This window comes from Equus przewalskii, chromosome 21 (genome assembly GCF_037783145.1).
Source record: "Equus przewalskii isolate Varuska chromosome 21, EquPr2, whole genome shotgun sequence".
Lineage (NCBI taxonomy): Eukaryota > Metazoa > Chordata > Mammalia > Perissodactyla > Equidae > Equus > Equus przewalskii.
Genome location: NC_091851.1, coordinates 10928665 through 10940726, shown reverse-complemented (window position 1 = coordinate 10940726; position 12062 = coordinate 10928665). Strand labels below are relative to the sequence as shown.

General features: G+C 43.2%; 1 protein-coding gene across 1 annotated transcript in view; it reads left to right on the top strand.

Moving 5' to 3' along the window:
* Positions 1 to 1209: 1209 nt before the first annotated feature.
* Positions 1210 to 12062, top strand: part of ISM1 (isthmin 1) — a 71740-nt gene continuing 60887 nt past the window's right edge. Inside the window, exon 1 of the mRNA XM_070588810.1 lies at positions 1210 to 1347. Coding sequence (XP_070444911.1) covers positions 1210 to 1347 — 138 coding nt within the window. The remainder of the gene's footprint in view (positions 1348 to 12062) is intronic.

Here is a 12062-nt window from a genome sequence, read left to right as displayed (position 1 = left end):
GGCACCCGGCCGCGGCAGCTTCCCGCCGCGACACCTGCGCGCTGGACCAGACGCACGCCCAGCGAATCGGACTCGCTTCCCTTCCCAGGCTCTACAGGGCTCCGCGGGCGCGTAAGCTGCAGTACTCCGGGAGAGGCGGCCAGCCGTCCAGGAGCAAGTGTCAAGACCTTTCTGGAACGACACTTTATCGCCCCCCTCATACACACGCACGCCAGCGTCAGGCAGGGGCGCACAGTCGCAGACAGACACCTGGCTTGTCCGGCGCCCCCTCCGTTCTCCATCACCACAACTCCCAGCTCCACTCTATCAATAAAGGTTTCTAAACTCGCCTGGGCACCCCCACCCACCCACAGCCCAGAGCCTCAGTGCGCACAAGGGCTCTGCCCTCGCCGGCCACAGCGACCTCGGCAGCGGTGGCGCGCACTTGGCACAGCCCGGCAGGAGGACGCGGACCCCAGAGGGGTGCCCAGGTCACCTCCAAACAGTGACAACACCCGTGTACCCCAGGCCCCCATCTGGAGCCGGCTCACCCTAAGACTCGGCGGCGGGGCGGCGCGGCCCGCGGCCCGAAAGAGCGCAGGGAGGAGGGGAGGTGGCTCGTCGGGTGAGTGGCTCCGGGCGGCAAGGGCGGGGGAGCCAAGCGTGGAGGTAACTCCGGGCCGCCACTGAAGCCCTCCTCCTCCTTCTCCTCCTCCTCCTCCTTCTCCTCCTCCTCCTGCTCCCCGCGCTCCTCTGGCGGCCGCTCCCGCTCCAGCTGCGGCGCCGCGGCCACATCTGGGGCGCCCATGTGCACTCGGGGGCTCGGCTGCGCCCGCCCTGCCGCCGCCCCCGCTGCCCCCTGCCCGCAGGGTGGTCCCTGGCCCGGCCCGGGTCCCGGGCAGCCCCCAGTCCCTGCCGCCGCCGACGCCGGGGCGCGCCGGGGTTTGCTCCGCAGCCGGCTTGGACGCCCCCGGCCCCGCCGTGGCTCCGCCGTGGTGCGGAGGCGGCGGCGGCGGCGGCGGCGGCGGTGGTGGCTCCTGCTCCCCCGGCCCGGCGCGCCCCGCCGCGCCCAGCGCCAGCCCTGCGGGCCCGGGGAGCGGGGCCCCGGCGGGGGCCGAGGCGGGAGCCGCGCTGCCGGGCTCCCGGGCTCCGACTCCTCCTCCCCCGGCGCCACCGCCACCGCCGCCGCCGCCCGCCGCGCCAGGTCCTAAAGCCGCGCGTCTCAAGAGGATGGTGCGCCTGGCGGCCGAGCTGCTGCTGCTGCTGGGGCTGCTGCTGCTCACGCTGCACATCACGGTGCTACGCGGTTCGGGAGCCGCAGACAGGCCAGACGCGGCCGCGGGCAACGCCAGCCGGACCGAGCTGCAGGTGAGTGCGCTGCCGGAGAGGGGCGCGCGTGGCAGCGGGGACGCGGGTGGCGGGGTGCTGAGCTAACGACTGACGGATGCGAGGAGGCGGGTCCCGCGTCCCACCAAAGAGCAACTGTTTTGGCAGCGGTTTTGCCTGGGCAACCTGTCTCAGGCAGAGGCCGAGCAAGGGGATGCGCCTGGGGACTGGCTTCAAGGTCTGGCAGATCCCCTTCTCCAGGTCTGTCACGGGTCAGGTGCCTGGGGGTGCGAGGCTTGGGATGGGCGGAGGAAGTGTGGAGCGTGTAAGTGTTTGCTCTGGGGTGCTGCCAGTCTTTGGTTGCCCTTTAGAAGCTGAGTAATGTTGTTCTGGGCGGGGGGAGCAGAAGGAGACTGACTATGGGATGAGATCCCCAAACTAGGTTTGAGAAAAGAACCCGAGTGAGCCTGCCCCTTCAGAGAGCAATGCCAAAGGTCAGGAAATAATTTGTCGAGGAGGATGGCCAGACGTCCTCTCTCCTCCCACGCGGTCCCTGTGCCTTCCGTGTCCTTCCCCAGCCATGCAGAGGGCGCGGAGTCAAGCCACTTGTCATACTTTGGGCTGGAGTTGCCCGGGGCTTTTAAACGTGTAGCAAAGACTTCTTCCTAGCGTTCTGCCCCTGTTGAAGGTCGCCTTAGGAATGGGATTCTGATGATCTGTTCAGCTATGAGACAGGGGAGTAGGTCGCAGCTGGGGAGGGGGTAGCGGGCGTCAGACACAAGGTGAATTCTGGTTTCCGAATAAAGGATTGCCCCGGTAGGGATTTCCTGTCGCTGCCTTGGAAAGCGCGTTTCTTTGGGTTTGAAGGTGTGACAGCTGTCAGCTCGGGGCATGGGTAGAAGTCAGCAGGGATTTTCCCAGGAACCATCGGGAAATTTCTGGCTTCTGAAATCTTCTCTTCAAACCAGCCCCCCTAAAACTCTTCACTCTGCAATGTCGAGATAAGCGTTATTCATTGTTCCCAAAGGGCTTTACAGTCATTGCCCTTGCTAATTCATTTTTTACATCTTTATGTCATTTGTAGAGGAAAAACTCTACTGTTAAGGAGAGAAGAATTCACTTAAATACTTCCATAGTGCTCACCATGTGCCACTGTTTTAAATGCTTTACAGACTTTAATTGATTTAATGAGGTACTATACTGTTAATATCCCCCCTTTACAGACACAAAAACTGAGGCAGAGAGGTTAAGAAACTTAGTTCACACATCCCAGATTCTTGATTAATTACACAACATTTTCTCTCTGCCAGGGTGTTTAGACTAAAGCATGGTGATCCTTGCACACAAATACAAACCAGCAATGGAAAAGTATACACCCCAGAATCTCAAGTTCTTTTAAATGTGGGACATTTCTGAAAATGTCCTATCTTTGTGGGGCCCCCTCGTCTCCTTCTGTGGGAAAACAGGTACAGTGACAGACTGACGGGATTCCTTTGGGGAATTGAGTCACCACCATTCTATAGACTGTGGTACACCCACCTGTCTAACACTGTAGGACTAATTCTTAATATCTTCAAGATTTCTGGAAGTCATATTTTAAATATGATGCTTTCTTTCCTCGTGGACTCATGAAAAGCTGTAAAAATGATGTTCTATGGAAAAGTAAATTTGGCAGATTTCTTTATGAGGTGTCTGCTATCATTAGAATAACCTGGGGTTGGCCTTTTCCGCCTGAACAGCAAGGTAATGAGAGAAGCAGCTGGTGGAAGTGGCAATGGCAGAGGGGAAGTGGATTAAATTCTCAGAAGGGCTTTTGGCCGAAGAACTGCCCCCAAGAGGGCAGAAGAAAAGGGGGATTTAGAAAAAGTAATGCTCCCAGGAAGATCTTGAGTCCCTAGCAGCTGCTAATCCACCAGCTTCGGCTTATCTGTTAGTAGTGTTTAGTTATTCTATTCACTCAAGGCACTTTATCCAAATGGAATGATGAGTTTCATAGTTTAGTTCATAATTTTACCCTCTTTTGTAATTTGTTATTATAAAAGTTTTATATTCTTCCTGACTAAAGTTATTTCTTTGGCCCTTTGACTCTCCAAAGGCATTACGATTCAAATGGAGAGAGTATGTTCTGCCAAGTGGGGAGGTGTGCAAGAGATATTTATTAGTGTGCCATTTTCAGGTCCCTACAGTGAACCCTAGTAGCAGGTGTATTTGAAAACAAAACTATGGACACTATATTCTTTCTGTTTACTGGATATTTTTAACTTCTCTTAAACTCCATTTAAATTTGAAGACGCTGTGATATCTTAAGCTGCTAAAATCATTCTTTGCAACCAGAAAGTTAATCAATCCTTATACTACATTATTTTTGTTGTCATATCTGCTTAAAACATTCTAAAATATGAGGTTGAAGTCAGAAATACACGACGGTAGGTTTATTGACCCAAACTGTAGTATATTTGGGATCATTTAAAAAGAGATACACCTTTATTTAAGCTCAAGTGGTTTTGACATTTCAAGGACACCCAATAAAATGGTAGTAAGAATAACAACCATAATAGCTAAGATTTGTCAAGTGCTTTTTATGTGTCAGGCACTGTTCTTAGCACTTTACGTATATTAACTGTTTAAATCCTCAGAAAAATCCCATGAATTTGGTGTGATCGTTATCCCTGTCTCACATGAAAAAACTGGGGTTAGGGAACTTGCCCAAGGTTGCCCTCATCGAAGATGCTTAATTTGTTTTTGTTATTTCATAGTGTAAAAATCTTTGAGGAATGTTTGTATTCCAAGTTCTTCGTAAAGTCATCATGCTGACTACAAGAGGGAGAAAGCCTTTTAACAATTTACATTTTCCAACGTACCTTGACAGTCTTATTGTGCCAAATATGAACACATATACGCATATATACCCACACATTGATACATTACACACACACACACACACACACACACACATATATAAACATGATCTAACAAGATTTTTTGGTAGTTTCAGCATACTAGGGGAGATGTTTTTGCCTCTGTAAGTGACTGTCCTGTCCTGTAGATGTGCTGTTATGAGGTGGCAGTAAAATGCTTTGGCACACTATCTCTATTGGTTATGTGGCTCATGAACATAATGATCTTAGTCTTTGTACTGTTTTCAATGCTTTATTTTAAAATATCTAATAAGAAATTGTACAATTTTCTGCAACACCTCCCTAGAAATGCACAGAGACATCAACCTTGTTCACTTTTGAATGAAATCTTATCTCCTCTCTGAAATAAGTTTGTCTCCTGTTGATCAGCTACTCAGATTAGTTCTTTCATAGTCTTTAATTGATAATAGTAAGAGAACAACTATATAAAATAAAAGCAGTCTGGAAGACAGAATATCCCAAAATATAGACTCCACAGGCAATAATGATAATGGTGGTATCTCTTTTACTTAAAATTCAAATGAGCACCTCTCTACTAAATCTCAGCCAGATTTAGAACCATAAATTTCCACAGATTTTAAGTTATAAAGCAAGAACTCATTTAGACAGTGAGACTTAAGCAAGTATTGTAAAACATCAGATTGATTAGTTTTACAATAACATTAAAGCAAACCACACTCTGATGTGTAATTAAATGTTTTTGTTCTCTATCTCCTAACTAGCATCTTTATGAGTACTTTCCCCATTTTATCCCTCTACTTGCCTTCAATAAAAGAGCTTAGCTTCTTGTACTCACTGCTTCAGATTCAAGAGTTCATCTGAACTATTTGTACCAGTAGAAGCAAAAGCAACATTTATTTGTACTTCGTACAAGTAAGGTTCCTTACAATGACCCCCATGGGATAGGTAGCATTTATATACCTGTTTCACAAATGAGGAAATTGAGGCCTGAAGAGTTCTGAGTAGCTTTCCCAAGGCCGCACAGCTGTGATGGGGCAGGGCTAGGATTCAGACCCAGGCAGGCTGACTGTAGAGCCCAATTTCTTGTTCCAGTCCATCAACAAGTCTCCTCTAGCTCTGACTGAAGTCAACAGCCATTATGTTTCTTGTTTTGTGACTTGCTTGCCCATTTTCCAGACAGGCCATTTGCTCTTATCCCTGGAATTCTTTATAAATTATGCATAACTGTTCCACTTAGCTATTGCTGCATAACAAACCACTCCAAAACTTAGTGGCTTAAAACAACCATTTTATTTGCTCATGAGTTTGTGTGTCAGCAACTTGCTCTGGGCTCAGCTGGGTGGTTCTTCTGCTGATCTCACCTAGGATTACTCATGTGACTACAGCCTTCTGTTGACTCGATGTGGGCTAGAGGGTCCAAGATGACCTCACTCATATGGCTGATAGTTGGTGCTGGCTGTCACCTAGGCTTTCTTTCCGTATAGTCTTTCATCCTCAAGGAGGCTAGCCTGCACGTCTTTACATGGTGGACTCAGAGCAGCAGAATTTGCAAGACCTCTTGACCAGCTTGCACAACATCACTTCAGCTGCATTCTATTGGCCAAACAAATCACTGAGTCTGTTCAGAGTCTAGGGGACAGGAAATAGACTCCTCTTGATGGGAGAACAACAAAGCACCATCAAAAAGGAGCATGTGTACCATGATGGAAGGAATTATTGTGGCAATCTTTGCAAAATATCTACCATGTTGACTTTTTGTTTCATATACTTTGTAAATGCTTGGACCAACCTTGCACTCATCTTTTAACATCGTTTATGCTGCTTTTGGCCATGCAGAAACTTTCCATTTTAAATGTAATCCACTCTCAATCCTTTCCCTTATGACTTTTGGTTTGCTTGCCTTACTTAAGAAAGTTTTCCTTAAATAAAGATCATCAACATCTTTGTTCTAAAAGTTTTGTAGGTTATTTGTTGTTTTTTGGAACTGCAATCTACTTTGAAGTTATTTGTGGGTTTAAGGTTTAAGATAAAGATAAAACTTTGGTTTTTGTCCAAGTGAATAGTCACATGTCCTATTATATTTCTTAAATATTCCACTCTATAGTCATTGATACAAAATACCACTTTTATCACATATTAAAGTTTTCCCATATACGTAAGTCTGTTTCTTGACCTTCATTTGTCTATTCATGCACAAACACCACAGTTTCATTTAATGTAGCTTTTAGTGTGTTTTAATAGTATGTTTATGTTTATTTAAACATATTTATAAGTATATTTAAACATATGTAGTATGTTTAAATTTGTCTTTCCTTTCATTTTAAAAGAATTTTCTTAGAAATTCTTATAAAGTGTCTTCTTTCAAATAGACTTTATAATTATTTTGTTTAAAAATTCATTGAGATTTTTAATGGGAATTGCTTTATATATGTTTTGGTTAAGTTGGGAAGAATTCAAAATTTTATGATTTTTAATCCTCCTATTCAGGACATGGTAGAGGTATCTATTTCTTGAGTTTTATAGTTTTATAGTTTATAGTTTTATAGTTTTCTTCATCTTTTTTTTCACATTTCTTTTTACAAGCTAATTTCTAGGTTTGATTGCTATTGTGGACAGGATTTTATTTTCTGTTATATTCTTCAGTTCGTTAGTTCGTTGGGAAAGCTATGCTTAGCAATACATGCTTACAGCTTTCTTGGTGTGTGCATGAGAGCTAGCAATATCCATTTCAGTAGTGCTATCATTATAGTTTCATGGCATGGGTTGTAAAACTTTTCAGTTTTCATTTTAGTACTTTAATAAGAATTATCTGTTTCCTATGAGATTATTGGGATTCACTCCTAAAGTCCTCTTGGGCTTGGTACCTCTTTGGTTGAGATCTCTGATTAATATTCTGCATTATTCCATGATCAATAGTCTGTTCAGATAATATTACTTTTCTTTAGTCAATTTTGATAATTTATGTTTTCCCAGAAAATCATACATTTTAACTGGATTTCAACTTTATCAGCATAAAGTTTGTACATATACAAGCATATTTTGCAAATATTTCATGACTGCATATTCTTTATGATATATGAAGGCTTCCATCTCTTTATGAGACCTATCAGATCAAGATTGTTAATTGTATTATGAAAATTCCTCAAGTCTTCATTTATCTATTGTCTACTTATCTGCTGATTACTCAAAGAACTTTTTTTTGAAGTATAATTGACATATGGTATCCTGTTTGTTTTAGGTATACATCATAGTGATGATATTGATATACATTATGAAATGATCTCCACGAACTTAATTGCATTCTTACCCAAATGTGGGGGACTGGTCTATTTCTCCTTCTGCTTTACTTATTTACTATTACTTATTTAGTATCCATAGTATTGGACATAAAATGTCCTTTAGGCGGGTTATAGTCCTATCAGGGTGAAATGTCTTATCTTTTTATTGACTTTTGCCTTGAATATTTTTTGTTGCTTGATAGTAATGTTGCTACTCCTTCTTTATCATTTTTTTTCTTTTGGCATTTGTTGGGTGTCATTTTCCAACCTTTATTTTCAGACTTTCTCTGCCTTTTTTGATTTGTGTCTCTCTTATTAATAACCAATAGCTAAATTTTCTTTTTCTGTGCAATACATCAATTAATTTAATTCATTTATATTTATTATTATTGCTAATAGATTTGAAAACATTTTTCCCATTTTATTTGGTACTCTCAAATTTCCATTTTTTTTGTTTGGTGTCTCACCCTCCAACTTATTATTTGTTTGACCTTTGAGAAGAAAGTTAGCCTCTTTATCTCTAAATTTCCTTATCTTTAAAATAGATATACAATACCTATTTCCTAATGTTGTAAGGATTAAAATGGTATTCCATGTATGACCATACCACAATTTGTTTATCCATTCTCCCATTGATGGACATTTGGGTCATTTCCAATGCTTTGGATATTATGAATAAGACCATGTTAACATTCTTATACAAGGCTTTCTGTAGACATATATTTTCATTTCTTGTGAGTAAATACCTAGCAGTGAAATGGACACAGCCTCTGTTCTCGGTATTATTATGGGAATGCCTCTAGGGAAATTCACTGCATTAGGGAGTTTTCTTTTACTTTCTCAGCTCCATAGTGTCTCCCTTTCAGTGGGTTACTGTTTATTTCATTTCTATCAGAAATCATTCCCTCTTCTGTAGGTGACCCCCTCTCAGCTTTCCACTTCTGTTGTGGACTTATTTTTATATTTCGTCTGCCTTTCCAGTAGAATTTTGAGAGGGAAAAGAAGTAAACAGCAATGCTCACTTCATCACTTTGAACCAAAACACTAGCATTTTGTTTCTTAATTTTCTTTTCCTGTATACAAGCCAGAATAAAGTTCTATTATTTGTTCAACCCCTTCATTCATTCCCTTCCAGCCGTGTTCTAAAAGGCATTGATCTTTGTGGCTGGGGAACACTCTGAAAAGTCATGAGAAATATCCATTCAGTAAAGAAAAATCTATTTTTTGTTTTAAAGCCCCCAAGGGAAAGAAACACACACGATCTTCTATATGTCATACTGTTTGTTTGTTTGTTTGTTTTTGGTGAGGAAGATTGGCCCTGAGCTAACATCTGTGCCAATCGTCCTCTATTTTGTACATGGGGCACCACCACAGCATGGCTTGATGGGTGGTGTGTAGGTCCACACCCAGGATCGAACCTGCAAACCCCAGGCTGCCAAAGTAGAGCACGTGAACTTAACCACTACACCACTGGGCTGGCCCCACGAGTATTTTTTAAACAACCTTTAATGTAAGAACATCCTTCCTCTGGTGTATCCTTTAAGTCTTTTATGCTGTGTTTTAATTTCATATTTGCTTTTTTCTTCCCAATATTCATGAGTAGGTGACTGCCTTCTTTCAAGAAACATCTCATGCAGGCCTTGAAGATTATTATTTAGTAGTTCCCCTGTCTTCTCCAGATTCGATTATCTCAGTTTCTTTAACTTGTCTTCATTGGTCTTATTTTACAATGTTTTAATGGTTTCTGTGGTTCTCTTGTTTCTCTCTCATCTTCTGAAAACATCTTTCTTCTGTAATCCTTGGCTCAGGATTTTATGATTTATAAAGAAATGGATGGCAATGAAGCCTATTTCTTCAGTGACAGCTAAGTGTGTCCCTCTGTCCATATTCATCTCCCAAAAGACAGAAGATTATTTAGGGATGGGATAGCGGTGTCAGTTTGATGCCCAGGACTATACATAATGAGTTTTAAGAAACCGGAATGGAGTGTGTTATTGAAAAAAAATCTCATTTGGCATTTTATTTAAACCTTGTCTGTACTTCCCTTTCATATGAACTTCATAAGAAGCCATGAACATAAAAGACACAAAGGTTAATTTGTTTCTTTCTGTGGCACCTCAATCCAGAGGTTAGTGGGATGCCAGGCTAATAAATCCACCATGCTTGTGCCAAGCATTCCTCTTGGGACTAAGCACTTGTTGCCCACTGTGGTCTCTGACTTGTTAGCATAACCTATGGCTCATTCCCTTCTCTGCCTTCTTTCTCCTTCCATGACCAGAGTTTCCTAGGGTCATGTCCCATGTATACTGCTTGCTCTTTGTCTCTGGATTTGCTTCTGGGAGAACTCAAACTAAACAAAGCACTACTCAAACGTTAGTCAAGGGGATAACGACCACTTCTCTAGGTAGCGACGGTGTAGGAAAGGTATAAGGCAGCATTTCCCTGAGGCACCTGCTGCTTCTTACTGTCTTAACAAAGATGAAGTCTGTTAGCCTCAGAAATGGGTGCTGCAGTGGACAGCAACAGAGTCAAGCTATGCCATGCTCTCCCAGAGCAGCTGGGAAGAGGAGGATTCCAAAATGGTAGGAATGGGAAAGGTTAAGCCTAGGCAAATTCCTGGTGTTTAGAGAGGTAACCGGTCATTTTTCTCCAGTGACCCTGATCCCATACTTGTTTGCTGTTTTAGGTGGGAGGATGAGTGACAATAGGAAGTCCTCAAAGGTGTGTGGGATTGTCATCCAATGCCTGAAAAAGGCAGAGGCCAAGAGCCTCCATAAATATAGCTTCGCCTCAGCTCCCCAAGCACAGACCAGCATATGTCACTGGAAAGTTGTTTCTGTAAACTGAGTAGAAGTAAAAACAGCAGGTTAGCTACACTTTCTTCCTGTTGGCCTGACCCATGCACATTTTACTAAACCAAGTCATCTTGCACAGAGCACTGTTTGTGGCTGATGTACCTCTGAAAGAGAGAAACTGCCTTATACCCCTGGAAGGGACAGTGCTGCAGGGGCAATGGAATAGGAAAGTTCTCTCTTCAAGTTTGGGGCCCTGGGCTGCCAGGCTCACACTTTGGGACACCCAAGTCCCCAGATGTTCAACAGCAGGGACCTGGAAAAGGCGAGTAGACTTTGAATGCAATAGGCCACTAACTGCTGGACACCACATCTCTATTGTTAAAAATAATGAGGAGTGGCCAGAATCTATATGGAGGATGCAGGGAAGCTGCGAATGAAGTCATAACCTGCCCAGGTATTAACTTACTCCCACAGGCATCCAGATAGAATGTTCATGCCAATGCCAATGAAACAAATAAGAAACATGGCTTGGCTCCCAGCCACACCTCGGAGATACCGATGCAGAGAGAATGAGGGGGAAAGTGGCAGTTGTGTTATTATTTTTTTAAATACAGCTTTACTGAGGTGTAACTGACATACAGTGAACTACACAGACAAGTTTTGGCACCTGTGGAACCATCACCACCATCAAAGATGATGAATAAATCCACCATCTCCAAAAGTTTCCTCGTGCTCCTTTGTGATTCCTCTCTCATTCTAGCAATCCCCGGGTCACCATTACTCTGCCTTCTGTCACTGTAGATTAGTTTTTACATTCCCTAGACTTTTATATAAGTGGAATCATGCAGAATGTACAGTATTATACTCTATGGCTTCTTTGTTCACCATAATGATTTTGATTAATCCATGTTGTTTTGTATGTAAAGAGTTTATTCCTTTTTACTGCCAGTTAGTATTCCATTGTATGAATATACAACATGCTTATTCATTTACCCATTGAAGGACATTTAGGTTGTTTCCAATTTGGGCCTATTAAAATAAAGATGCTATGAACATTTGGGTATAAGTCTTTGCATGAACATATGCTTTCGTTTCTCTTCTCTAACTACTTAGAAGCAGAGTGGCTGGGTTGTATGGTAAGTGTATGTTTAGCTTATTAGGAAATTGTGGCAATATTTTTAAGGCATTCACGTAACATGTTTAGGATCTGCAACAATCCCAAGGATGCCTTTGGAAAACTTAAAAGAATTTGGAAAGTGAGTCCCAGGATGATATTTTCCTACAGTTAAAACATAGGTGTGTGATCTACAATATATTGTGAAAAACCGAAGGGAGGACAGAAGATGCTGTCTCCGTGGAAAGAATTCTCCTATCTTTTCAGGATCCCCAAAGTACAAAAGTTTCATGGGGCTCAATTCTCCAGGTGATGGTGGTGATGATGGTGGTGGTAGAAGGAAGTTAGATGTTGGACAAGAAAACAGGGTTGGAAAAGTGTACCAATAGATGACTCAGCTTCATCTGTAAGCTGCTGTCCAGTGCTCCCTTCATCTTCTTGTCCCCATGCCCTGCCTGACTGGAAATTAAGAAAACCAGAAATAGATTTTGTATCTCCTGCCTGGGGACTCAACTACATTGTGACTTGGAAATCTGGCATTGGTTATAAGCCCAAAATGAATTGGAAGCCAGGTTTATTCCTGGGAACCTTCCAATTCCAGGAAGTAAAAGGGCAAAAATAAGAAAGGGCAGATCTCGTTAGATGTTTCTAATCCTTAGCCCAGGAAATGGGCTGAGGAAACTTTAATATG